The following is a 27115-nucleotide window of genomic DNA, read 5'->3' on the forward strand; positions in this document are numbered from 1 at the left end:
AAAAAAGAGAAAAAATAAATCTAGATTTTGAGCTCCTTTGAGGAAACAGGTAAGGCCACATGATGTAGGCATACTCATTTCCATATATTAACAGTCCTCAGTACTCCCCAATATCTTATACTTAGCACATTTTGCTCATTTATGTTATTCACTTGTTCTTTGTTGTCATTTGAGTTTTTGACCCTTGCAAAGTGACTATCCATTAGTTAAAACAGAAGCAAAAATAAATGCAAGAGTCCCTGCTGCAGTAAAAAAAAAAAAAAGTTATTAATGTGGTCAGGATGTGTCACCATGGTAATACAGAACCCTAGAAGCTTTCTGAGTTTTTGCAGAATCACACTAAAATGATGTAAAAGCAAAGCAAAACAAAACAAATGGATCAGTAATGACAATCCCTCCCAGCATCACCTCCAGGTCTCCTCCCCACTCCTAGCTGAACAGTGCCTCCCACAGTATCTGAGATGTTCCTGCAAAATATGGAAAGCCAGTCTTGTTTAGGGATATTTACCTTTCCAATTTCATCCTTCAGTGTATACTGATTCAGCTGTACACAGTCCTGCAGGTAAAGAGAAACACAGAGAATGTAAACTAAAAGTCTGCAGCTAGATGAATTTTTTACAAACTAGACAAACACAAAGACTAGGACCCATGTCAAGAAAGAATCTCCTTATCTCCCAGAAGCATCTCCTAGTCACCAGTGCCTCTACAGGATGACTTAACTTAAAACAGCACACAGGTTCCATCCATCATGAGCAGAGATTATTTCATCATTTTTAATTGCTGAGTAGCAATCCATCATGTTTTTTCACTCATCGGTCATTGGACATGTGGGTTGCTTCCAGGTTTTGGCTATTACAAATTGTGCTGCTATGAACATAGATCTATTCTGATAGCTGCTTGTGTTTCCTTTGGGTAAATCCCCAGGAGAGGCATTGCTGGGTCATAGGGTAGGTCAATTTCCAGTGTTTTGAGAATCTCCAGACTGTTTCCACAAGAGTTGGACCAATTTACATTCCCATTAACAGTGCAAAGTGTCCTCTTTCCCCACATCCTCTCCAACATTTGTTGTGGTGTCCTTTCTAATGTATGACATTCTCACAGATATTAAGTGTCAGCTCATTATTGTCTTTATTTTATGCAAAATATTTTCATTCCTGAGGCTCTGAGGCCCCAGGTTCAATCCCCAGCACCAGCAGAGCTGAGCAGTTTTCTTGTCTTTCTTGCTCTTTATCTCTCTCATTAGAAAATTAAGTAAATAAGTAAAATATATTTTAATAGGAGTGTATATTAACACCCTTCCCACCACCAAAGGTCTGTGTTCCTACCCCCACCCCCACAGTGAAACTGAAAATCAATAAAATAAATTAAATTAATAAAATATTTTTAAAACATGTAATTTGTGACTATGCTGTCCTATAAAAATGTAGAGAAATAAAAGACAAAAATATGTGCCACCTTGGGACAGAGATCTCTTAGTTAACACATAGAGATACCAAATACAAAAGGAACTAATAATAAATTGGGCTGGGGCTAGGAGGTAGTACACTTGGTTGAGTGCATACATTATCATGCACAAGGGCGTGGGTTCAAGCCACTGGTCCCCACATGTAGGAGGGAAGCTTCACAAGTGGTGAAGCAGTGCTGCAAGTGTCTCCCCTTTTCTTTTTTTTTTTAAATATTTATTTATTTATTCCCTTTTGTTGTCCTTGTTTTATTGTTGTAGTGTGTCTCCCCTTTTCTCTCCCCCTCTCCCTCTCCCTTCCCTCTGATTTTTCTCTGCTTCTATCCAAAATAAATAAATAAATATATTTAATATAATATTTTAAATAACAAATTTGGCTTCAAATAAAGTTAAAACTTTTGCTCTTTGAGATACTGATAAGAAAACAAGAGTTGGGAGTCGGGCGGTAGCGCAGCGGGTTAAGTGCACATGGCTCCAAGTGCAAGGATCCTGGTTCAAGCCCCCAGCTCCCCACCTGCAGGGGAGTAGCTTCACAAGTGGTGAAGAAGGTCTGCAGGTGTCTTTCTGTCTCTCCCCCTGTCTTCCCCTCCTCTTTCCATTTCTCTGTCCTATCTAACAGTTACAAGATCAACAATAACTACAATGATTAAAAAAAAAAAAAAACAAGAGCTAAATTACAGACATAGGAACTATACACTTTCTTTAAAGGATTTTTTTTTTAATTTATTTTACCAGAGCACTGCTCAGCTCTGCCTTATAGTGGTGCAGGGGACTGAACCTGGGACTTTGGAACCTCAGGCATGAGAGTCTCTTTGCATAACCATTATGCTATCTACCCCTGCCCCACTTTTTTTTTTTTAGTAGGGCACCATGCAGCTCTAGCTAATAGTAGTGATGTACACTGAGCCTGATCTTTTGCAGTAACAATTATACTATTTCCCTGGTCTATTACACATATTTAAAACTAAGGATAGGTATTCAGAACATATGAATATTTTTTACAACTTATTAAGGACAACCCAATTAATAAACAGGAAAAAAAATCAAAAAGACATTTCCCCAGAGAAGACAGATAAACGATCAATGATTGTATGAAAATATATTCAACATTACTAATCAGTTATACAGGGCATGCCTTAGTGGAAAAAGTGTTAGTCTCTGAAGCATGAGGTACCAAATTCAATTCCTGGTAGCACATGTACCAGAGTGATGACTGGCTCTCTTTCTCCCCCTCCCCCCTTATTCCATTCTACTCCTAGGAGTTTATTCAAGAGAGATGAAAGCAGGTGTCCATGCAGAGACTTGTATACAGATATTCATAACAGCCACAGCCCTAATAACTAAAAAATCTAGAAACAACCCAAATGTCCATCAACAGGTAAACATAAAAAAAGGGGCCCAACCACCTTATCCCCTGGGGCCCTAGTCAGGGAATCCTGGGATTCCCACACAGACATGATGGGCCTAGACCTCTAACAGATCCCTCTCTCCACTGTCACTGGTCATCTCCATCAGGAACAACATAATAGACCCCTCTGTGGACCCCTGTAGGACCTGGCCCTCAATGTGGATCAACATTGGTAGGGACTGTTTCATTCTCTGAAGGGAGGTTGGTCAACATACTCTATCTACCACCCAAAGAAGATGGGTCCTAAAATGAGTGCAGCCTGGAATGTTCCTAGCCATGACCACAGAATGCAAGCTCAGACCTACAGGGATGCAGAGGTTAGTTACATAGGCTCTTGTGCTGACTATGGGCCCCAGATCAAATCAGTTAACAGTATTTATATAATTTTCCCATATTTGAGAGCTGCTCTCTTTCCTAATCCAGCTTTCTAGTCCTTTTTCCAACTCTGACACCATCTCCTCAGACAATACATTGGGTCTACCTGCATGTTAGTTGTCAGGCTCAGGCAAAAACTAGTAAAGTCATGGGCCCCTAGGAATATACTTAAAATAAACCTACTAGCTTTTTCCAAAATGGAGACTCCAAATCTTCACTTACAATATTCTTGCCTTTAGGTTCATGATTAGTCAACAAGTTGTCCTGCTTTATTTCTTAACTCTTTTTCAGCCACCAGATTCCAGATGCCACCATGATGTCAACCTGACTTCCCTGGGCAGATAATCCCACCAATGTGTCCTGGAACGCTGCCTCCCCAGAGCCCTGTCCCACTAGGGAAAGAGAGAGGCAGGCTGGGAGTATGGATCGACCTACCAATGTCCATGTTCAGCGGGTAAGCAATTTAGAAGCCAGACCTTCCACCTTCTGTACCCCATAATGATCCTGGGTCCATACACCCAGAGAGATAAAGAATAGGAAAGCTGGGGTTTGTAGCACAGTGGGGTTTGTAGCACAGTGGGTTAAGCCCACATGGCGTGAAATGCAAGGACCGGTGTAAGGATCCCAGTTGGAGCCTCTGGCTCACCACCTGCAGTTGGGTCACTTCACAAGTGGTGAAGCAGGTCTGTAGGTGTCTAACTTTCTCTCCCCCTCTGTCTTCCCCTCCTCTCTCCATTTCTCTCTGTCTTATCCAACACAACAACAGCAATGACAATAACAATAATAACAACAACAACGATAAACAACAAGGGCAACAAAAGGGAAAAAATAGCATCCAGGAGCAGTGGATTTGTAGTGCAGGCACTGAGTTACAACAATAACCCTGGAGGCCAAAATAAGAAAGAATAGGTAAGCTTTCAAGGGAGGGGATGGGATAGGGAGTGTTGGTGATGGGAACTGTATGGAATTATACCCCTTATTATCCTATTATCCTATGGGCTTGTCGGTATTTCCATTTTATAAATAAAAATAATAATAAAAGGGGCCCAAGAAGTGGCTAAGTATGTAGAGGACTTATCTTCCATGCATGAAGCTCTGGGTTTTATCCCTGGTACTACATGGGAGGACCAAGTGAGCTTCATGGATGCTTTGATATATCTCTTGTACTTTGTGTCTCTCTCATATAGCTGGGCCGGGGTCTGAGGAAAGAGCTCAATGGTAGAGCACTGGATTTGCAGATCTAAGGCTTCCAGTTTGATCCTGGCACAATATTTACTAAAATGGTGCTCTAATTTGTCTCCCTTTCTCATGTGAAACTTTTTCTCATGTCTGTATCTATCTCTCTCTCCCTTTTTCTCTGTGTGTGTGTTAAAAAAAAAGTCTTAGGGCAACAAAAGGGAATAAATAAATATTTTTTTAAAAAGTCTTTTTTAAAATTGGGCTGAGGAAGTAGTTTAGTGGTAGCACATACGCACCAAGGGTCTAGATTCAACCCATGAAACTTTATTTTGGGGGGAAAAACACTTTTTAACTGATAAATATGTGGAAGCAATACTATTTAGCAATTAAAGAGAATAAGCTAGTAGTACACAACAAATAGAGAAATCACAAAATCACTAAGCTGTTAAAGAAAAACTAAAAAAAAAAAAAGTACATATGAAATGGTTCCAATTGTATAGGCAGGTGGTGGTACACCTGGTAGAACACTCATGTTACAATGTACAAGGACCCGGGCTCAAGCTCCCGTCTCCCACTGCAAGTGAGAAGCTTCACAACCAGTGGAACAATGCTACAGGTGCCTCTCCCTCCCTCTCTTTTATCTTCCCTTTCCCTCTCAATTTCTGTCTCAACCAAAATAAATCTTTAAGATAATAAATACATAGAACTTATTCCACTTGTATAAAACTCTAGAACTTGAAAACTAACACTGATTAAGGGGGGGGGCAGGCGGTAGCACAGCAGGTTAAGCGCACGTGGTGTAAAGTGCAAGGACCAGCGTAAGGATCCCAGTTTAAGCCCCCAGCTCCCCACCTGCAGAGGAGTCGCTTCTCAAGTGGTAAAGCAGGTCTGCAGGTGTCTATCTTTCTCTCCCCCTGTCTTCCCTTCCTCCCTCAACTTCTCTCTGTCCTATCCAACAACTACAGCAGTAACAACAATAATAATAACAACTGTAAACAACAAGGGCAACAAAAGGGAAAAGGTAGCCTCCAGGAGCAGTGGATTCATAGTGCAGGCACTGAGCCCCAGCAATAACCCTGGAGGCAAAAAAAAAAAACAGATTAGCAGAGCAAGGCCCTTGGAAAGGCAGGGTGTGTGTGGTTGTGTGTGCTAGAGACGTCAGTGATCCTGACTGGAGTGAGTAGGTGTTACACTTGCAATATGTGCAGGGCCAGAGCTGGAGAGGCAGCTCACTGGGTAGCCCAACTGCATTGCCATGTGTGCAGCCCAGCTTCAGGCCCTAGCATCAGGTAGGAGGTGCCATGGCAATGGAGCTTCAGAGAAGGCTCCTTCGCTGTGACAGGGTGGACTCTCGGAAGGTGTCTATCTACCTGAATGAAAAAGTGGCCCAGAGTGCTGAAATCACACATGTATGAGGCCCTGCCTGGTTCCACAGGGGAAAAAAAATAAGTAAAAGTAAGCAAGAAAGAAACATGTACCATTAATCTGCCTCAACTACATTTCAATATAGCCAAGGCGGAAATGTTAGATCAAACAAATGAAACTGGGAAAATAAACATGAGCAAAAACAAGACTTCAATTGTTACAGATAAGCCCAACATTTCCCTGGAACTCACGGCCCCAAGCACAGCCCTTCCTGAACTTTGACCTCAGCCTGCTATATAAATTTCCAGACTTTTCTATATAAATGAATATCAGCATGCACCTGTAGTAAGTAGAATACTGGGATGTGGAGATAGCACAGAAATCTGTGTAAGAGATAATCGTGCCTGTGGCATGAAAGTCCCAGGTTCAATACCCAACACCATCACAAATCAGAACTGAGTACTCCTCTTGTAAAAAGGGTCCGGCAGTGGTGCACCCAGTTGAGTGCATATGTTACAATGTACAAATACCCAGGTTCAAGCCCCATTCCTCAGCTGCAGGATGGAAGCCTCACAAGTAGTAAAATAGTGCTCCAGGTGTCTCTTTCTCTTTCTCTCTATCTCCCCTTTCTCAATTTCTCCCTGTATCTATCCAATAAAGGAAGAGAGAAAGAAAATTGATTGTTGTTGGGGGAGAGAAGAGTCTAGGGAGGCATAAATGGTGTCAAACTAAGTCATTACTCAACTTCCAGTGCAGGCCTGGGCCTGTGACCTGCTAACTAGCTCTCCTAGGCTCACAGAGCCCATTTTAACTTATTTACCTAAAATGTGACTTTTATTTCCCTGAGCCCTGGAGAGATGTGACCGGTAAAGGTGAGAAGTAGGCAGACAGGTGAATTCCTCCTAATCCAACCCTCATTTGGTGATGAATTCACTTTCTGAGAGTCTGCCCTTCCCACCTTAGCCTATGATGTTGCCAGAGTCAAGTCTCAACTCAGCGCTGGTCCTCCAAGATCCCTCTACAACAGCTTTAATCTCAGTAGAGTCTCCTTGTTGCCCACCAAATATCAGCTCATTTTCCTTGTGAGCAGAACTCTGGGTGGCAATACCTCAGGTTGGGAATTTCCATTTCCAGCCTCTCTTACATCTGGAAGTAGTCATGTGACTGTACTAGCTAGTAGGAGATAGGCAGAAATTGTTGGGTAGACCTTCCAGGAAAAAGGAATAACTTAGGAGGCAAATTCTTTTTTCCCTTCTTCCCTTTTCTGTTCTTGCCTAGAATGAAGCTATGAAGACTTGAGTCATGGGGGCCAGGCAGTAGCTCACTAGGTTAAGAGCACCATAGTACGAAGCACAAAGACCCGTGCAAGGATCCCAGTTCAAGTCCTCGCCTCCCCACCTGCAGAGGGTCGCTGTAATGCAGGTCTGCAGGTGTCTATCTTTCTCTTCTCCTTTCTAGCGTCTTCTCCTCCTCTCTCAATTTCTCTCTTCCCTATTCCAAAGAGGAAAAAAATGGCCACTAGGAGCAGTGGATTTGTAGTGCCTACACCAAGCCTCAGCAATAACCCTGGAGGCAAAAAAAAAAAAGCCTTGAGTCACAGTAGTAATTTTTGAGAACATATGGTTTTAATAGCAAAAGCAATAATCAAACTGTTATACCACTCCCTAAAGTATAACTCTAATTTATTTTACATGATAGAGCTACCTTGTTGTATTGAAGTCACTGTTGAAAGAAGGTGGCATCCCTATTTATTTAAGCAGATTCCAGCCTTACTGATATAAACCCTGTAGCTATAGTCACACTATTATAGGCCCCTGGACACCCTACCCTCCACATCTGTATCTGGGCCTTTATCATACAATATTCTCCCCCTATAGTTAACTGTGTGCCCAGCTCTAGTTATGAAAGTTCCACCTAGTCCTCAAAATGTAGTTAAATACTTTCCCTTACAAAGTCATCTCCTCTCAACTAAATTTACTCACTTCTTCAAATATTTTCTTTTTTTTTTTACCACAGAAAGTTCAGCTCTGGCTTATGGTGGTGCTAAGGATTGAATCTGGGACTAGAGGGCCTCAGGCATGAAAGCCCTCGTGCTATCTCCACCCTCCTTCAAATATTTTCAAGTTCCTACTATGTGCCAAGTGCTGAGGACACAATGGGGGACAGGTCTGCCCTATGGAGCTTACTACCTAGCTGGAGAGAGACAGGAAATAAACAAGATAATCAGATATTACAAAGACTGTGAAGGAAAGGTAACAGGGCAACCATGGGCTTGGGGCTGAGGATTTCATGGAGAAGGCGGCCCAAGAGACACTTTGGAAGAGGTGACATCTGAGTTGAGACTTGGATGTCAAATGGCAATGGCTCTACAGGGTGGGAGTGGGAGGGAGAGTGTGAGAGTGAGTGTGTGTGTGTGTGTGTGTGTGTGTGTGTATTTGTTCTCCAAGCAAAGGGTGCAGGTTAGGGTGTCTGAGGAATATAATGTGGGGAGACTGGAGCTGTGTGCATCAGTAATAAAAAAGGAAGAGACGGGCAAACCACACAGGGTTCTGTCAACCCTGCCAGGGTTCAAGTTCTCACCTACCACCCATATGTCCTTTGTGAGGATCACAGAAGTCATGAACAAAAGAAGCTGGGGACAGTGCTAGGCAATTGAGCCAGGGTGCTATTAACAGATGGTGAGGCCCCTTGGTGACCTGTCACCCCCATTTCAGAACCCCCAGCAAACCAGCCAACTAGCAGCACCTGCACCTCAGGTAGGGTCACTCTGAGGCTCTCTTTCAATTGCTCCCCAGGGATGGAGACCCTGTTGTCCATGGTGCTAACCTACCATTCCCAATTTCCTGGGGTCAGCTCCCAAATCAACTTTGGGTGCAGGAAGGCCACCTGCTCACATACCTGCATCCCAGAGATGGAGACATGGTGGGACTCCACCGTGGGCCGCCGGGGAAGCCGAGGTGAAGATTGCGGGGAGCCAACAGGCGAATAGGGCAGGGACGGAGGCCCACGTTCATTAGCATCCAGCTGGGCCTGCTCCTGCAGAGAGAGCTTGCGACTGGCGAAGGGGGCCCGGAACCCAGAAACATCAAGGGTGATATCAAAGGAATCATCCAGAGGGATCTCTGGGCCATCAGCCTCCAGGGGTTGGTCCCGGGCCAGCCCGTGGTCCACAGCACAACCCGGCTCACACTCAGTGACCACAATGAAGGAATCCATGCCCAGGCGGATGCTCAGGGACGAAAGGCCCCGCAGGGCCTCGCAGGGCCTCTGGCTTTCGCTGCTGCTACTGCTGTCACCCCCGCCCCCCAGCTCATTCTGGGGGGCGGTCCGCTCACTGCTGGGCTGGTCAGAGATGCATGATGACATGGTGCACGCACCAAACCTCATCCAATACGCCTGGGCACTCCCATGGGCACCTACGGAGAGAGGAAGGTTCAGACACTGCAGCCCAAGGAAGGGGTAAGGGCCAAGGGAGCAGCGCCCCCTGCTGGCCGGGGCTGGTGCCGCCTCTTCCCTGCCTGGGGTTGACAGCCTAAAAATATCTTGGAAACCATGATGTGTGAGCCAGAGAAACAGCTCACTGGCTAGGTGCCGCCATAACTAGTGTAGCCCAAGTTTGTCCCAGTACCACACGGGAGCTACCATGGCACTGGGGAAAAGCTAGGATGCCTGTCTTTCTCACTCATCTTTCTATAAAAAAATTTTAAAAAGCAGCCCAGAGGAGTAAAACTGTATATGCAGGACACCCTGGTTCCACACACACAAAATAAGTTATGGTGTGATCTGTGAGTCTATATCCAAGAGCTTATTACACACTTCCTTATTTTGTTTGTTTTTTATTATTTTTACTTCTAATTTTTTTTTCTTTATGGGGGGGTTAATGGTTCACAGTCAACAGTAAAATGCAGTTGTTTGTGCATGTGTAACACTTCTCAGTTTTCCATATAACAGTTCAACCCCCTCTAGGTCCTTCTCTACCATTATGGTCTAGGATCTGAACCCTCCCCACCACCCACAGAGTCTTTTTTTACTTTGGTGCAATACACCAAACCTGGTCCAAGTTCTGCCTTTTTTTTTTTCTTTTTTCACTCTTTCTTCCTCTTTCTTTCTTCCTTTTTTAAATTTACTTGGTATTGGATAGAGCCAAGAGAAATTGAGCAGGGAGGAAGGGGAAGGTAGAGAGGGAAATTGACAGACAGACACCTGCAGCCCTGTTTCACCACTCATGAAGCTTTCCCCCTGCAGGTGGGGACCAGGGCCTTGAACCTGGATCCTTGCACACTATAATGTGTGCACTTAAACAGGTGCGCCACCACCTGGCCCCCCAAGTTCTGCTTTGTGTTTTCTTATTTTTCTTTTTTAAATTTCCTTATTGGGGAATTAATGGTTTATAGTCAACAGTAAAATACAATAGTTTGCACATGTATAACATTTCCTAGTTTTCCACGTAACAATACAACCCCCACTAGGTCCTTCTCTGCCATCATGTCCCAGGACCTGAATCCTCCGCCCTCCCCCAGAGTTTCACTTTGGTGCAATATACCAACTCCAGTCCAAGTTCTGCTTTGTGTTTTCTTATTTTTTCAACTTCTTTTATTATTATTATTATTATTAGTGGTTTAATAATGGTCGACAAGATTGTGGAATAAGTGGGGTACAATTCATACAATTCCCACCACCAGAGTCCCATGTTCCACCATTGGAAGCTTCCCTGTTCTTTATCTCTCTAGGAATATGGATTAAATATCTCTATGGGGCGTAAGGTCAGAGGTTTGGCTTCTGTAATTGCTTCTCTGCTGGACCTGGGCATTGACATGTCGATCTATACCCCTAGCCTGCCTCTACCTTTCCCTAGTGGGGTAAGGGCTCTAGGGAGGCGGGGTTCCAGGACACCTTGGTGAGGTTGTCTGCCCAGGGAAGGCAGGGTGATGTCATGGTAGTAGTATTTTTCAAATTCTCTGAGTGAGATCATCCTATATTCATTCTTCTCTTTCTGACTTATCTCACTTCACATGATTCCTTCAAGCTCTATCGAAGATAAGGTGAAGAAGGTAAATTCACCATTTTCAATAGCTGAGTAGTATTCCACTGTGTATATGCAGACACAGACCTTTGGTGACAAGACTGGTGAGAAAAAAAAGACTACACTGTAAACCATTAACTTCTCAATAAAAATAAAATCAAATCTCTACAACAGGCAAATCCACAGAGATACAGAAACTAGTAGTAACCTAGGGAGGTCATGGGACAATGGGAGTGAGTGACTGCAAATGGGTATGGATTTCCCTCTGGGGTAATGAGAAAGTTCTAGAACCAGAGAGGAGGTAGGTGTACAACAATATGAAAACAAAAAAGCCACTAAACCATACATTTTTAAATGACAGGTTTTATGTTATTTACAAATAACATAATATTTAAATGAAAATGGAATTATATTATGATCCAGCAATACCACTCTTGGGCATTTATCCAAAGGACATTGAAACACTAATTCAAGGAGCATAAGCAGCCCTCTGTTCATAGCTGCATTATTCACAATAGCTGAAGAGTGGAAGCAACCTAAATGTCCATCAACAGATGACTGGCTAAAGAAGTTATGAGAAGGGCAGGCATAATGGTTATGTAAAGAGACTCTCATGCTTGAGGTTCTGAAGTCCCAGGTTCAATCCCCTGCACCACCAAAAACCTGAGCTGAGCAGTGCTCTGGAAGAAAAAAAAAAAGAAGTTATGAGATATATTTTCCATAAAATACTATTCTGCAGGGGCCAGGTGGGGGCGCACCTGGTTGAGCGCACATGTTACAATGTGCAAGGCCCCAGGTTCCATCTCCTGGTCCCCACCTGCAGGGGGAAAGCTTCACAAGTGATGGAGCAGGGCTGCAGGTGTCTCTCTCCCTCCCTATCATCCCCTTCCCTCTCGATTTCTACCTGTCTCTATCCAATAAATAAATAAAAACAATTTTTAAAAAATAATATTCTGCAATCAAAAAGATGATATTGTGTCCTTTGGGACAAAACGGATAAAATGGAGGTGACTGTGCTCAGCAAAATAAGTAAAAAGATAAAAGTCAACTACCATGTCATCTGTATGTGGAATCTAGAGATCTGATATACATAAACTTGAAGAAGAAAAAGACAGAAGCAGCAAACTATTTCTAAGACTTGTGAAAACTGTAGTGGTTATCTTTGGGAGGGTGGAGAAACTAAATTTAGGTGGTGCATGTGGTATGGAACTGTAACCTTACAATGTAACCTTACACTGTAACCTTACAATCTTGTAACCTACTAATAATCACAAGTAATAAATTAAATTTTAAAAAGATCATAGTGTATAAATTAGTTTGCAAGTGTGATTTGAGATGACCCTCCACCTTGAAACTGAGCGAGCCCTAGCAATCACAAGTAATAAATTTTAAAAAGATCATAGTGTATAAATTAGTTTGCAAGTGTGGTTTGAGATGACTCTCCACCTTGAAACTGAGCGAGCCCTCGACGTATCCTCCCAGAGGTGCGGTTCTGTGGATGGAGTGAAAGCATCAGCGAATGTTGCTGGTGCAGAGTGGGGAGGCACTGCACGCCTTCAGGACTGCACATGCGTCCTGGCACTTTTCTGGAAAGGTACACAGGACAGGGCTGATTGCAGACTCAAGAGAAAGTAACTGGCTAGCAGGGTGGGGCTTAGCTTTTCCCTGTATTTGCTTTTACTTTTGTATCCTGTGCAAATAGCAACTATTTAAAAAAATAATTTTGAAAAGAAAGGCAATAATTCTGATCATGATGATCAGGTGCACTGCTGGGTGATATGGGGTGGGAGGCAGGGAGGGAGCAGCTGGCCCTAAGTCCTGTTTCTCTATCTCACCTGGAAAATAAATCATTAACTGTGCTATGGTCTTGGCTTCCTGAGCCGTGAAAGAATACAACCCAGGTTCAATGTTCTCTGTGGCCCTGACTGTTGTTACTTTGCATCTATTATTTTTATGAGCTTTATCTCACGGAAAAGGAAAAACAGGGTCCTTGAAGTTCTACTCCCTGGGCTCTTCTCCTCCTGGCTTGTCACGCACAAGTGTCATGGTCTGGCAGCCTCATTTTCTCATCTTCTTCTTCTAGCGTTTGTCCTTCTTCCGTAGCCAGTCAACAGCGTCAGGTTGAGCCTGATGTCAAGTTTCGAGACCTCCTTTGAATCTGGAGAGGTGGCAGTCGTTGACTATGTGGGTCATAGTCTGTCTGTAGCCGCAGGGGCAGTTCGGGTCGTCTCTGGCTCCCCAGCGATGGAACATAGCGGCACACCGGCCATGGCCTGTTCGATAGCGATTGAGGAGGGCCCGATCATAATGTGCTAGGTCAAAGCCGGGTTGACGCTTGCAGGGGTCTGTGATGAGGTGTTTGTTCTTTACCTCAGCTGACTGCCAACTCTGTTTCCAAGAGACTGGAACAGAGAAGTCCAGTGTAGGCGTAGGAGACCAGATTGGATGACGAGACGTCAAATGTTGGACAGGGTGGGCAAAGATATCCGCGTATATTGGCAGGTCCGGTCGAGCATAGACGTGGGAAATGAACTTAGATGATGCCGCATCCCGACGAATATCTGGCGGGGCGATGTTGCTAAGAACTGGCAGCCATGGAACCGGGGTGGAACGGATGGTTCCAGAAATTATCCTCATGGAGGAATATAATTTGGAATCGACCAAGTGGACATGGGGGCTACGGAACCATACTGGGGCACAGTATTCTGCAGTGGAATAGCATAATGCCAGAGATGATGATTGTAGTATGGAAGCGCTCACGCCCCATGAGGAGCTGGCCAGTCTTGCAATGATGTGATTCCTCGCACCCACCTTTGCTGCAGTTTTTATGAGATGTTCGTGAAATGACAGGGTGCGATCGAGAGTAACGCCAAGATAGACTGGCTGGGCTTCATGCCGGATTCTCGTATCGCCAAGCTGCACATTAAGCTCACGCGAGGCCGAGGCATGGTGTAGATGGAAAACAGATGATTTTCTCATCTGTAACACTGCAGCTCACCCCAGAGTCTTAGGATTAAATGAACTAATAAGCAGTCCACACCACATCTGTACTCAACGAAATGCTCAAAAAGCTATTCTCAGCTCATTCAGTAGAGCACACACTACCATGCGTCAGGACCTGGGTTTCAGCCCCTAGCACCATACAGGAGCACCTGCACTGGGGAAGTTTCAAGAGTGCTACGGTATCTCTCTTTTCTTTTTCTTTTTTAATTTTTAATATTTATTTATTTTCCCTTTTGTTGCCCTTGTTTTTTATTGTTGTTGTAGTTATTATTGTTATTATTGATGTTGTTGGATAGGACAGAGAGAAACGGAGAGAGGAGGGGGAGACAGAGAAAGGGAGAGAAAGACAGACACCTGCAGACCTGCTTCATTGCCCGTGAAGTGACTCCCCTGCAGGTGGGGAGCTGGGGGCTCAAACCAGGATCCTTAAGCCGGTCCTTGTGATTTGCACCATGTACACTTAACCCACTGCGCTACCACCCGACTCCCTCCTCTCTGTCTCTTACCTTCTAAAAGAAAAAAAGAAAAAAAGTACACTAGGAGTAGTGGAATCATGCAGGCTTGGAGCCCTAGTGATAATGCTCCACTCAAGTGTGTACACACAAACACACACACAGACACACACATACACACAACTATTGCATCCTGGCAGGTAGTGTAGTAGATAAAGCATTGGACTCTCAAGTATGATGTCCTGAGTTAGACCCCCCACATCATGTGAGCCAGAGCGATGCAGTAGTTCCCTTTTCTCTTTCTATTTCTTTCTCCTCCCCCATAAAATAAACATTTGAAAAAATAAATAAATAAATCTTAATGCCACTATAAAAAGGGAGGGCATAGCATTGTGGTTAGTCAGAGGACTTTCATTCCTTAAGCCTGGAGGTCCCAGGTCAATCCCCAACACCACCATAAACCAGAGCTGAGCAGTGCTGTGGATGGGGAGAGGGATGCTACTCTTGTCACAAATACCTGTTGACTATCTTATGTTTCATATTGGTTTGCTCCCCTTCCCCCCACCTCTAGGAGATTGTGGTTTAGCCCTGCTAGTTTCGCGGGCCGCTTGTCCCCGCCCCCGGAAACCCCTACAGAGTTCCAGAGTTCTTGGCGCAGCCGTGTGAGGAGAAGGAGGCAGGAGAGATCTGTGTGGTGATTAGTTTGGGTTAGTTTATGAATCGTTGTTCATGAATAAAGAAATACAGCTTCCCGGCCCAGCCGTGTGTTCGTGAATCTCTCTCTACCGCCGCGAAGCTAGCCCAGCCTGCTGGAGCCCCCAAACTCTGACAACACTTACCACTTGCTTGTCTGTGTTCCAGAATGTTCCTACGAGTTAATGATGCCCAAGTGAGAGGGCCTGCTCTTGTCTGTGTCCCAGAGCCCTGGAAGTTCCTGAAATAAAAACATTAATCTGGCACCATCTAAGAAAGTTTATGGAGAAATTTTGTTCTTGCCAACATAAAAACAATTATTTATCGATCTCCACTCCAGGCCAAGGACACCAAGCCACCCATGCCACCCCCACAAAATTGCTTTTAATCAGCCTCCTTGACAAACTGGCGGCGTCTGGCCTGGGCATTGGCCCTTGAGGTCAGGAAGAAAGTGGAAAAGAGAAATGGCCTCTGCTGGAGGGACAGGGGACCCAGGCTCGGGAAAGAGAGCCTCAACAAACACAACCTCAGTCCAAGGGCACCCAATTACGTGGCAGGCCTGGCCATTCCACCCAGCAGAGCATCATCACTACAGACCCTACAAGAGTCCTGAAGGGTTTTAGGGTCACAGACCCTATAAGGAGCTCACACTCTCCGGGAGGAAAAAATGTACAAAGAAACTGGTTTGCAAAGCTGCAAGAGCTGACATCCAAGGGAGGACTTAGCCTGCGCCGCCAAGTGAGGCTGACTGCCTGCCAGAGTCACTAATCCTCACAAGCCCTCAGGGAAGGCTGGACAGGGGGGCAGTGTGCTTGGGTTTGACCAAATGCCAAGAGGTCTGTCCCCTGAGCCTCCTGCACCCATCAGGGTGCTTCTGCATGAAACCCGAGCAAAGCCACAGCCGTTGTGGGTCTCACCACTACCCCACACCCCCTCTCCACTCACAGGGCGGAAACCAGACCCTTCCCGGAGCAGATGGACTAGGACTCGGCTGGGAGCCAGGATGAAGGGAAGGCTCCTTCCTCTGCCAGGAAGCCAAGTGGCACAGGCCTCTAGGAAACAGATTTTCATTTTCTGGGGGCTGTTTCCAACCTGTGCCTGCTCACCATATGCAGAGGCACCATGGGAGCCCCAGAAGCCCCAGGAGCCTCAGAGTAGGACATGCCTGACCAGAGAGATACCCTACTCAAGGGTGCCCTGAGGTCACAATATCCCAGGCACAATGGGACAATAAAGGGGCCCAAAATAGCCATGAGGAGCCTGCCAAGGCCAGGGATGATGCCCGCCCTGGAGTCTCAGGCGTGCTTGTCTCACACAGGGAAACTGAGGCCCAGGAAGGTCATCAGGGAGATCCACATGCCTACTCATCTTTTCAAGAAGTAATTACAGAGGGCCTGCTGTAAACAAACAAAACAATGAGGCTGGATAAACAAATGAGATTACTTAGAAGTAGGCACATAAGTGCCTACTTCAGAATCATAAGTGATTCTGTCTGCACCAAAGGGGTGGGGTGGGAGGGTGGGGGAGCAAACCAAGCTGAGATCAAAAACAACAGAGGGGCGCACTTTAAATATGGAGGGGGCACAGGCAGGCAAGGCCTCTTATGGGGAACTTGTGTTTAGGGTGAGTAGGTACAGAGGGGCCAGGAACTCGTGCCAGGGGGACAAGAGATGGTCAAGTGGCAGGAAAGAGAGACAGAAGGAACAGAAAGAAGGTCCAGGGACTACAATGTGTGTATGTGTGTTTGTGTGTGTGTGTGTGTGTGCGCGCGCGTGCACACACACACACGCATGCGAGCAAGGAGCTAATGGAAAGCAGAGGGCTGGTCCAGGCCAATGCCACTAGAACTACTTCTTATGGGCTGAATTGTCTCCCTCAGAAAATGTTGTTAAAATTTTCGGAAGGCTCTTGCCGGCCGGGTTGGCTTCGCGGGCGGGTAACAGAGACGCGGAGACAACGGCTGGGCAGGGAAGCTGTATTTCTTTATTCAGGAACAACGATACATAAACTAAGACAAACTAATCACCAAACAGAACTCTGCTGTCTCTTTGCGGCGGCACAAACACTCTCTCTTACTCTGTAACTCTGAAACTCTCGAACTCCGGAACTCAGGAACTCAGGAACTCAGGAACTCTGTCACTCTCGAACTCTCGGACTCAGGAACCCTCTCTCCGGGTTCCTTTGGGCGGGGCCAAGCAGGCCCGCGAAATTAACAGGACTCATCCAATTCTCTTGGGGGGGGGAGGGCTAGAACAAACCAATGTAAAGCATACGACAAGAAAAGACATGCTGGCATCTGAAAGTCCGGCACTTCTGAACGTGGCCTTCTTAGAGACAGGGTCTTTACAGAGGTGCCTGAGGTAAAATAAGACCACTGGGGTGGGTTCTCATCCCATATGACTAGTGTCAAGAAAGCTGGACACACAGACCAGGCCTGCACACAGGGCAGGCACCAAGATGAGGATGGGGGTAGCGGGTGCTATACCTATGAGCCAGGAATATCAAAGATTTCCCTTGGCATACATCAGGCAAGACTGTGGTTGCTGCCTCTCGAGTGAGAGACCCCATCCCCACCAGCTCCCTGTTTTCCTAGAGAGAAAGTTGGCAAATGGTGCTTGTTGGGTGGCAGCTGGCCACGGAAATGTTTGGCGCAGTCTACAGTGTATTGAAAACTACTTGAATGAGCAGCTCAGCAAGTAGTTCCACTGGTAGAGCACAGAATTTTCTGGCCTGACATTTCTGGTTCAATTTCCCACGCTGCATGTGCCAGTGTGGCACTCTGACTTCTCTCTCTCTCCTTCTCTCACATAAGACACTATCTCACATGAAATAAACAAAATAAATCTTTAAAAAAAAAAAAAGAAATAGTGGTTTGGGAGGTGGCGCAATGGATAAAGCATTGAACTCTCAAGCATGAGGTCCTAAATTCAATCCCCAGCAGCACATGTACCAGTGTGATGTCTGGTTCTTTCTCTCTCTCTCTCTCCTCCTATCTTTCTAATAAAGATCTTTAAAAAAAAAAAGAAAGAAATTGTTTCTAAAAATATTATTTTAATAGCTGAGGATACTGCATAGTGATTATGCAAAAGACTTTCATGCCTGAGGCTCAGAGTTCCCTGGATCAATCCCTCACACCACCATATGCCAGAGCAGAGCAGTGCTCTGGTAAATAAATAAATAAATTGGGAGTCAGGTGGTAGCGCAGAAGGTTAAACACACATGGCGAAAAGCGCAAGGACCGGCATAAGGATTCCGGTTCGAGCCCCCAGCTCCCCACCTGCAAGGGAGTCACTTCACAAGCGATGAAGCAGGTCTGCAGGTGTCTGTCTCTCTTGTTCTCTGTCTTCCCCTCCTCTCTCCATTTCTCTCTGTCCTATCCAACAATGACGACATCAAGAACAACAGTAATAAATACAACAATAAAAAAACAAGGGCAACAAAATAATCTTAAATATATCTTTATTATTTAAAAAACTACATGAATGAGATGATGGTATTTCAGTTGGGAGATCTGAAGATCAACATTAAAATTCTCAGGGCCTCTTAAATAATTGGATGTTCTAATAATAATAATAATAATAATAATTGGATGTTCTGATGGTACCAGGTCTGGACTCTCTCCTGGAAATCACTTGCTGTAGCTCTGGGCAGCAGACACTTGCTGAGGATGGGTTCGTCACCATGCCACAGTCCTTGCCACTCCCAGTACCTCCTCTTCCCTCACCTGCTCTGACCTGACTCACCTGTCCAGGCCCTGCTTTGAGAGGATGGCAGCTCTAAGAAGAGCACTGTCACAGGACAGTGGTCACCTGCTCCAACCATTTCATCTCACCAATGAGAAATAAAGACATTATAAAGGCACCAAATCACACGGGGGTAGAGGTGTCAGGTACAACTACAACTGGTCTGAGTTTTCAGGAATGGGCTAAAAATTATAGGCAATGCCTTGCTATGTCCATATACTGTGTCCTGAAGTCCAGGCTGGACCAAAATCTTTAACAAAAGGGAACACTTCCCATATTCCTCTGTCTTCCTGAGACTTCTGTCAATGAAGACACTCAGAAAAAACAATGCATAGGAGTTGGACATAGTAACATCTGTTCATCTTAACTCATGAGAACTGTGGCTGTACCTTCCTATTTACTGCTGAATTCTAGGACCTTGAACTTTCTAGAACACTGTTGTCACTCAATAAATACTGGCTGGAGGTTGTTTATTTCCCTCATTCCAAGGCCGCTGAGAAGGTCAAGAGCTTTCTTTAGCTGCCCAAGAATCAACATTCCTTTAGTCTGATAACAGCAGTCTGATTATGTCTGGGAACCCATCCTTCCTTGTAAAAGGTGACTCCAAGCAGCTAACTACCAACACCTGGGGGCTCCCACATGGCATAATATGGTCAAGCAATGGACTCAAAGGCAGACATGCAATGCAAGTCAGCCTAGGGTTTGTATAAGTGTTGAGAAGAAATAACTCTCTTTCTGTGGAACTTACAATGATGAGGATGTACTTCCAGAGTTGCTAGGCTAGGGAGAACCCCACTTTACAGTGAAATAAACACAGAGCAAACAGGCAATAGATGCAGAAAAACTGAGGTTGGAAATGTTGGACACCTGGGCCCAGCCTGAAGCCCAGGGCTTTTAACTACATAAGCCAAATAACTCCAAATTCTGCATTTGGTTTTGTCACATACAACAAGGGTCTGAAAGAGGTGATAGAAAGTTGATTGAAAAAAAAAAAGTTCCTCACACCACCATAAACTAGAGCTAAGCAGTGCTCTGGCAAACAGAAAACAGAGAATAAATGACAGCAAAGGGAAGCATAAGGTTAAACTTGGACTGGTATAGTGTATTGCACCAAAGCAAAGAACTCCAGGGAAGGAGGGAATGAACATTAGATGACGGGATACATACGGGGGAGCAGGTGTCTCCCAGATCATGTCAAGGAGAGATAGGGGTTGTGGCTATCTACCAGAGACTATACTGTGAGAGAGAGAGAGAGACAAACCAGGCAGTGGCACAGTGGGTTAAGCGCACATAGTACAAAGTGAAGGACCTAAGCAAGGATCCCAGTTCGATCCCTGGGCTCCCAACCTACAGGGAAGTCTCCTCACAAGTGGTGAAGCAGATCTACAGGTGTCTTTCTCTCCCCCTTCCTATCTCCCCTCTCAATTTCTCTCTGTCCTATACAATGGGAAAAAATGGCTGCCAGGAGCAGTGGGTTCACAGTATAGGCACTGAGCCCCAACAATAACCCTGGAGGCCAAAAAAGACAGAGAGAAAGAGAGGAAGGAAAGGAAGGAGGAAGGGAGGTAGGGAGGAGGAAAGCTCTATTAAGGTCCACACCAGAGGATCAAATCTTTACACTTTTAGGGTCCCAGTAAGCTCAAACTGCCAGGCAACTGCAAGTCCCCTGGAAAAGTTTCACCTTCACCTTCCAAAGACTTTTTTTCCCCCTAATCTTAAAAAAGTCAAGGGTGAATAAGGGAAGATTTGGTGAACAATGTGAAGGAAAGAAAGTTAACTAGCACTAGCAATTTCAACACAAGAACCTCCTTAGGGGTCAGGCAGTAGCGCAGCAGGTTAAGCGCACATGGTACAAAGCGCAAGGATCGGCGTAAGGATCCCGGTTTGAGCCCCCGGTCCCCCATCTGCAGGGGAGTCGCTTCACAGGCAGTGAAGCAGGTCTGCAGGTGTCGATCTTTCTCTTCCCCTCTCTGTCTTCCCCTCCTCTCTCCATTTCTCTCTGTCCTATCCAACAACAACGATATCAACAACAACAATAATAACCACAACAAGGCTACAACAACAAGAGCAACAAAAGGGGAAAAAAATGGCCTCCAGGAGCAGTGGATTCATGATGCAGGCACTGAGCCCCAGCAATAACCCTGGAGGCAAAAAAAAGAATCTCCTCACTGACCAGTAACCATAACAGCTGTAGCTGTAGAAAGAGCTGTGACTAGCATCTTTAATGCTTGCCAGACATTTTTCTCATGTATCTCTTTAACTGTCGCACCAACCTTATGGCTTAGGTACTATTACCATGCCTACTTCCTCAATGAGGAAACTGAGGCAGAGCGAGCCAGAGTGACTTGCCCACACTCAAACAGTGCTCCGGAAGGCCACATCAAATGCTTCCAGAGGAGTGGAATGGGGTGACACACACCCCTTCTTCTTACACACTCCACCTTGGGAACAGCAACACCTACCTCACCTACCACACAGGCCTCTGCTTACAGTAAATGCTCCCAGAACAGAAGCTGCTGCCAAAAAACACTCTGTCAGCTAACAAGTTTGAGTCACTCAACTGACTTTAATTCAGATTAAGACAAAAATGGTTGTCTTTCTAACCCGACCATGCAAATTCGGTTATTTGCTTGTCTTCTCTATTTTTTTTATTCTTTTATTTATTTATTTATTTATTCCCTTTTGTTGCCCTTGTTTTATTGTTGTAGTTTTTTTTATTGTTGTTGTTACTGATGTCGTTGTTGGATAGGACAGAGAGAAATGGAGACAGGAAGGGAAGACTGAGGGAGAGAGAAAGATAGACACCTGCAGACCTGCTTCACCACTTGTGAAGCTATTCCCCTACAGGTCGGGAGCCAGGGCTCGAACCGGGTTCCTTATGCTGGTCCTTGCGCTTTGCGCCATGTGCGCTTAGCCCGCTGCGCCACCGCCCGGCTCCCACTTGTCTTCTCTATTATCCTCATGCATCAGAAGCGGCTCGCTGGGGGCTGCAGGTGGAGTGGCTGAGGGCCAGGGAATTGACAGCCCCTCCTAAGCCAGACAAAGCTCTGAAACTGCAGTCCAGTGTCCCCTCTATCCCGGGACGCTTACAGAGCAAGGAGAGCAAGTGAAGGTAGGGCTCCCAAGCAGCTACTGCTTGGTCAATAGTTAAGTGCTTAGAGAGAGAGGCCACAAAGCAGCAGCCAGGGCTCTGAAGTCAGGTGAGCAGCAGGTGTGTGTGAGCAGAGGGCCCAGCCTTGAAGAGGGAGGATGTTGAGGTGGGGGTGGGTTTGAAACAGGGAGGTGGTCACCATCCTCCTTCCTTCCTTCTCTCCCACTGAATCCCTCCTTGTCTGTCACTGAGCTGATGGGGGGGGGGGGGGAAGGCAGCGGGAACCACCATAACTTCAGTTTGTAACAAAATGAAAAGGACTGTTTCTGCAACTTGGCATGTGGAAGACAGAGGGAGCCAACTCAGAATCCATAAGCATCTATGCCTTGCCCACCCACAACCCTTCTCCCTCCATCCCTGCTGGCTTGGAGGCGTTGTGAATCTGGCTCCCTCCTGTCCCAGCTCACAGCAAAGAACAGCCCCAGTCAGAGCAAGGAGGAGCTGAGAACCAGCTCTGGGGGTGCCACTTTGTCCCCCACACTAGGACCCAGAGGTGGAGGGAGAATTATTTAGGATGAGCCTAAATAAAATCTCTCTGTGGTAAAGGTCTAAAAGGCAAAATCCCAAAGCACACTGTAAAAAACAGAGGTATCTTTTCCTCCACACCCTGCCCACCCAAAAACTGGTTCCCCTTTTTAACTTCACCAGCCGTGTCTTATCTTCAGCTCCACCTAGAAGGTCCTTTCTCTCCCACCCACTTCCTATCAGACCATGTGGGCAGAGGGGCAAGACTTTGGCCTCCCTGAGCACCCAGCCCACTTCTGGGGGAGCAGACGGGATGGTGAAGGGGGATGGGGAATGGGCATCTCTCTTCCCTCTAGGTTGGAATTAGCATTTTTATCTCTCCAACTGCCATCTTCCAACTATTTACAGAAGTCAAAGGGATAAAAAGAGACAACATAAAAATAGTGGACTCTCAAACAAGAGGTCCTAAGTTTGATCCCCAGCAGCACATGTACCAGAGTGATGTCTGATTCTTTCTCTCTCTCTCTCCTTCTATCTTCCTCACTAATGAATATATACAATCTTAAAAAAATAAAACTAAAAATAAAAGTTGCTCAGCACTTTTTGGGATGAGGTGGGGGTGGAGATCTGGAATTTTCTTTCTCTCCTTTGCCAAAAAAATAAAAAATAAAAAGTGGGAGAATGCTAGCATTATTTCTCTTCCAAAGCACTCCCTAAACTATCAGGAACTGCTCAGCTGAGAGCTCCTGGGGAACAGGGGCCAAGTCCTAGTACTCCTCAGTACTCAGGACAGACCTTGTCACCAGTTCCCTCCAAAAAAATGTGGGTTCACTGAGAGATCATCAGGGTTCCAGAGTCAGTGCAAAGCAGAACACAGCACCCAGATCTGCCTTGTCCATCACTCTGTGGGCCTCTTTCCAGTCTTCCCAAAACACTAGCCAGTCAAAAACAAAACAAAACAAAACTATGGCTTTTCTTGATGTTTAAACTGTTTCATAATTGAAAGAAAAAATTCAGGGGCAACGCTACGAACAAGACTGAAACTGAAAACACTGGTGGTTAAAATCATTCCTTCCCCATCCTGGTCACTCAGAAAGTCAGCAGCAAACTCCAGCCCAAGGTCTCCCCAGCAGTCCCACAGTGCTCGTCTTGTCTTTAGACACAGCCTGCTGTGGGCTTTGTCAAGGAAGGGAACCCAATCAGAGAAGAAGGACAAAAATACCCAACATCTTATTTTTCAGGGAGCAAAGCTATTTGAAAACACTTTTACATCACAGCCTCCCAGAGAAGGTAGATTTCAATTCAAGAGAAAATAGGCATCAAGAAAAAAATAGGGTTAGATGGTTTAAGCAGAAGCTTCTCTTGATGCTTAATCTGTTTTTGTGAAGGGATGAAATTAAGGGAGTTCTGGAAACCATCTTCCAGACCTGCAGCCTTGATTTTCTTATTGGTGAAATGGAGCCATGCTAACCAGGGGAGAAGTATTCAATAGCTGCAAGCTGGTTTCCCCCATACACAAAGCTCAGTCAACACTCTAGAGAGACCAAGTTCTCCTTCCTCTCTCACCCACCTTCCACAGCTGTCACAAAGGAGGGGTTGAAGAACTGATCTTTCCTGGGCCTCCTCCCAGCTCAGTGTTTCCACTGTCTTGGTGAGCATTCCTAGCAAAGCTGTGAGCAGGCCAGGTAAAACCCATGCCTGGCCAGAGGGTCAGGGCAGAGTCTGTTGGATAAAACCTTTTTTACTTTGTGGAACTATTTACCTAGGGGAAAAAAAATCTCACAAGCAAGAGTCCAATAAAAATTACCTTCAGGGGGTCGAACGGTAGTGAACAGGTTAAGCTCAGGTGGCGCTAAACGCAAGGACCGGCATAAGGATCCCGGTTCAAGCCCCTGGCTCCTCACCTGCATGGGACAAGTGGTAAAGCAGGTCTACAGGTGTCTTTCTCTCCCCCTCTGTCTTCCCCTCCTCTCTCCATTTCTCTCTGTCCTATCCAACAATGAACGACATCAACAATAACAATAATAACCACAACAAGGCGGCAACAAAAGGGGGAAGAAATGGCCTCCAGGAGCAGTGGATTAATGGTGCAGGCACTGAGCCCCAGCAATAACTCTGGAGGCAAAAAAAAAAAAAAAAAAAAATCACCTTCACTTAACAGGTCATCGTGCCAAAAAAAGGATGGAAGTGAATGAAAGCAAGACTCACTCTGAACATCATACTTGTAATGTCTTTGGGTTGACTCCTCAGAAATGGGATAAGAAGGAACCTTGGAATTTTGTGAAGGGATGAAATTAAGCGAGTTCTGGAAACCATCTTCCAGGAAGCTGCTCCCTAGCTGATTTCAGGGAACCTGTCTTTCATCTCCCTCTCCCTGCAAATGGAATGATAAAATGATGCTTCATGCCTAGAGATTTCTTAGTCAGGGACTGTAGAGGCAGAAGAATGAACAGAGTAACCTCAAGAAGCCCATTTGGTAGAAACAACCCATCAACGGATGAATAGATAAATAAAAGCCCATCTCTCAATACAGTGGAATATTACTCAGTCATAGAAAGGAAAAGGCGGGAGCTGGGTGGTAGCGCAGCAGGTTGGGCGCATATAGAGCAAAGTACAAGGGCCCGGCATAAGAATATTGGTTCGAGCCCCTGGCTTCCCACCTGCAGGAGGTCCCTTCACAAGCGGTGAAGCAGATCTGCAGGTGTCTGTCTTCCTCTCCCCCTCTCCGTCTTCCCCTTCTCTCTCCTATCCAACAACAACAACAGCTATGACAACAGTAACAACTGCAACAAGCATAACAACAAAGGCAACAAAATGGGACAAATAGCCTCCAGGAGCAGTGGATTCATAGTGCAGGCACTGGGCCCTGGCAATAACGCTGGAAGCAAAAAAAAAAAAAAAAAAAAAGAAAAGAAAAAGGCAATATATTCTAAAATTTGGATAAACCTTAAAATTATTATGCTCAATTAAAGAAGCCAGATCCAGAAAGTCATTTCTCATTAACAGGCTAGTAAGATAAAAAGCACAGCCTGGGGGAGTCGGGCAGTAGTGCAGTAGATTAAGCGCACATGGCGCAAAGCACAAGGACCAGCATAAAGATCCCAGTTAGAGCCCCGGACTCCCCAGCAGGGGGGCCGCTTCACAGGCGGTGAAGCAGGTCTGCAGGTGTCTGTCTTTCTCTCCCCCTCTCTGTCTTCCCCTCCTCTCTCCATTTCTTTCTGTCCTATCCAATAACAACAATAACTACAACTATAAAACAAGGGCAACAAAAGGGGATAAATATAAATAATAATAAAAAAGAAGTTACTTGCTTACAAATAATAAAAAATATATATTATGCTCAATTAAAGACGCCAGATCCAGAAAGTCATTTGTCATTAACAGGCTAGTATGATAAAAAGCACAGCCTGGGGGAGTTGGGTGGTAGTGCAGCAGGTTAAGTGCAGGTGGTGCAAAGCACAAGGACCAGTTTAAGGACCCCGGTTCGAGCCCCCGGCTCCCCACCTGCAGGGGAGTTGCTTCACAGGCAGTGAAGCAGGTCTGCAGGAGTCTATCTTTCTCTCCCCCTCTCTGTCTTCCCCTCCTCTCTCCATTTCTCTCTGTCCTATCTAACAATGCCGACATTAATGACAACAACAATAAAAAACAAGGGCAACAAAAGGGAAAAATGAATAAATATTTTTTTAAAAGTACAGCCTGGAATAAAGTCCATTCTAAAAAGGAAACACAATTTCTTCAACTTTCAGGAAAGAAGGCACAGAATTCAGGCAGGGAGAAGGCCACGGCCAACTGGACTGTGGCAGAGGACCAGCCTGAAACCCACATCCAGGTTCTTTAACGTAGCCCTGATGGGAGGGGATATAGGGAAGGCAAAGCATCTGTGAAGAATGGCAGTGCAAGGCCATCTGATACAGAGAAAGAAAAATCGGAAACAGCATTTACCCCAAATCTCTGGGACCAGGAGAGGAAATGGGAGTCATATGCTTCCTGCAAAAAAGGCATGGCAGGGAGAAGGTGTCAGTGACCCTGAACAAGTTACAGAGCCACAATGAGCCCTTCCATAAAATGGGTGCACTGGTGAGGCAACGCTGGCCCATGTTAAAAATATGAGTCCAAATGCCTGGAAAACAGGCCTGGCCTGCCCCTCCCAGTCTCCAGAGAGGGTGCCTCCCTCCACCAGCCAGCTGGGATGCAGGCTGATTACTGCAGAGTTCCCTCTCCCTGTCCCCTGCTACTTCCACCCAATCCCCGGTTCAGTTTTACCCAGCCAGCACAAGTGATGCCTCCTTCTGGGAGCTTCCTGGAAGAAGGAATTTCTTCAGAATTCCTGCTGCCCTCGGCTTCCATCACCCCACTCCTCCAACCCTCCTCCCCACCCAGCGCTTGTGGCTCCTGGTGTTTCTCAACAGGGGCACTGCTGGTGTGTAAGACAAGGTAATTCTTCATGCCTGTCATGGACCTAGCCTGCTTTCAGGACAGTTGGCACCCCCGGCTCCTACCCATCAGAAGCCATGAGTGCTCAGTGTCATTCTGACAACCCAAAGTCGCCCCCACGCTTCTCCCACTGCTCACCAGGAAGGTGGGCCCGCCCTGATGAGTGCTGCTGCATAGTTATTAGTGAATATATTTGGCTGCCAGCCCACCAACAACCTGGATACAAAGACAAGACCAAGCTGATCAGCACCACAACTGGTCTGCCTGGATCTGAGTCCTTGCTGGCCAATTTTTTAAAAATATTTATTCATTTACTCCCTTTTGTTGCCCTTGTTGTTTTACTGTTGTAGTTATTATTCTTG

At 45.7% G+C, this 27115-nt stretch overlaps 1 protein-coding gene across 5 annotated transcripts in view; it reads right to left on the bottom strand.

The window, feature by feature from the left end:
• CAMKK2 (calcium/calmodulin dependent protein kinase kinase 2) overlaps positions 1 to 27115 on the bottom strand; it is a 61962-nt gene that overhangs the window by 32863 nt on the left and 1984 nt on the right. For all 5 annotated transcript variants that reach the window (XM_060193114.1, XM_060193112.1, XM_060193113.1 and 2 more), the window contains exons 2-4: positions 15107 to 15201; positions 8688 to 9205; positions 509 to 556 (exon numbers count right to left, since the gene is read on the bottom strand). In XM_060193114.1, coding sequence (XP_060049097.1) covers positions 509 to 556; positions 8688 to 9176 — 537 coding nt within the window. In that variant the 5' untranslated portion in view covers positions 9177 to 9205; positions 15107 to 15201. The remainder of the gene's footprint in view (positions 1 to 508; positions 557 to 8687; positions 9206 to 15106; positions 15202 to 27115) is intronic.

Source organism: Erinaceus europaeus, chromosome 6 (genome assembly GCF_950295315.1).
Source record: "Erinaceus europaeus chromosome 6, mEriEur2.1, whole genome shotgun sequence".
NCBI lineage: Eukaryota > Metazoa > Chordata > Mammalia > Eulipotyphla > Erinaceidae > Erinaceus > Erinaceus europaeus.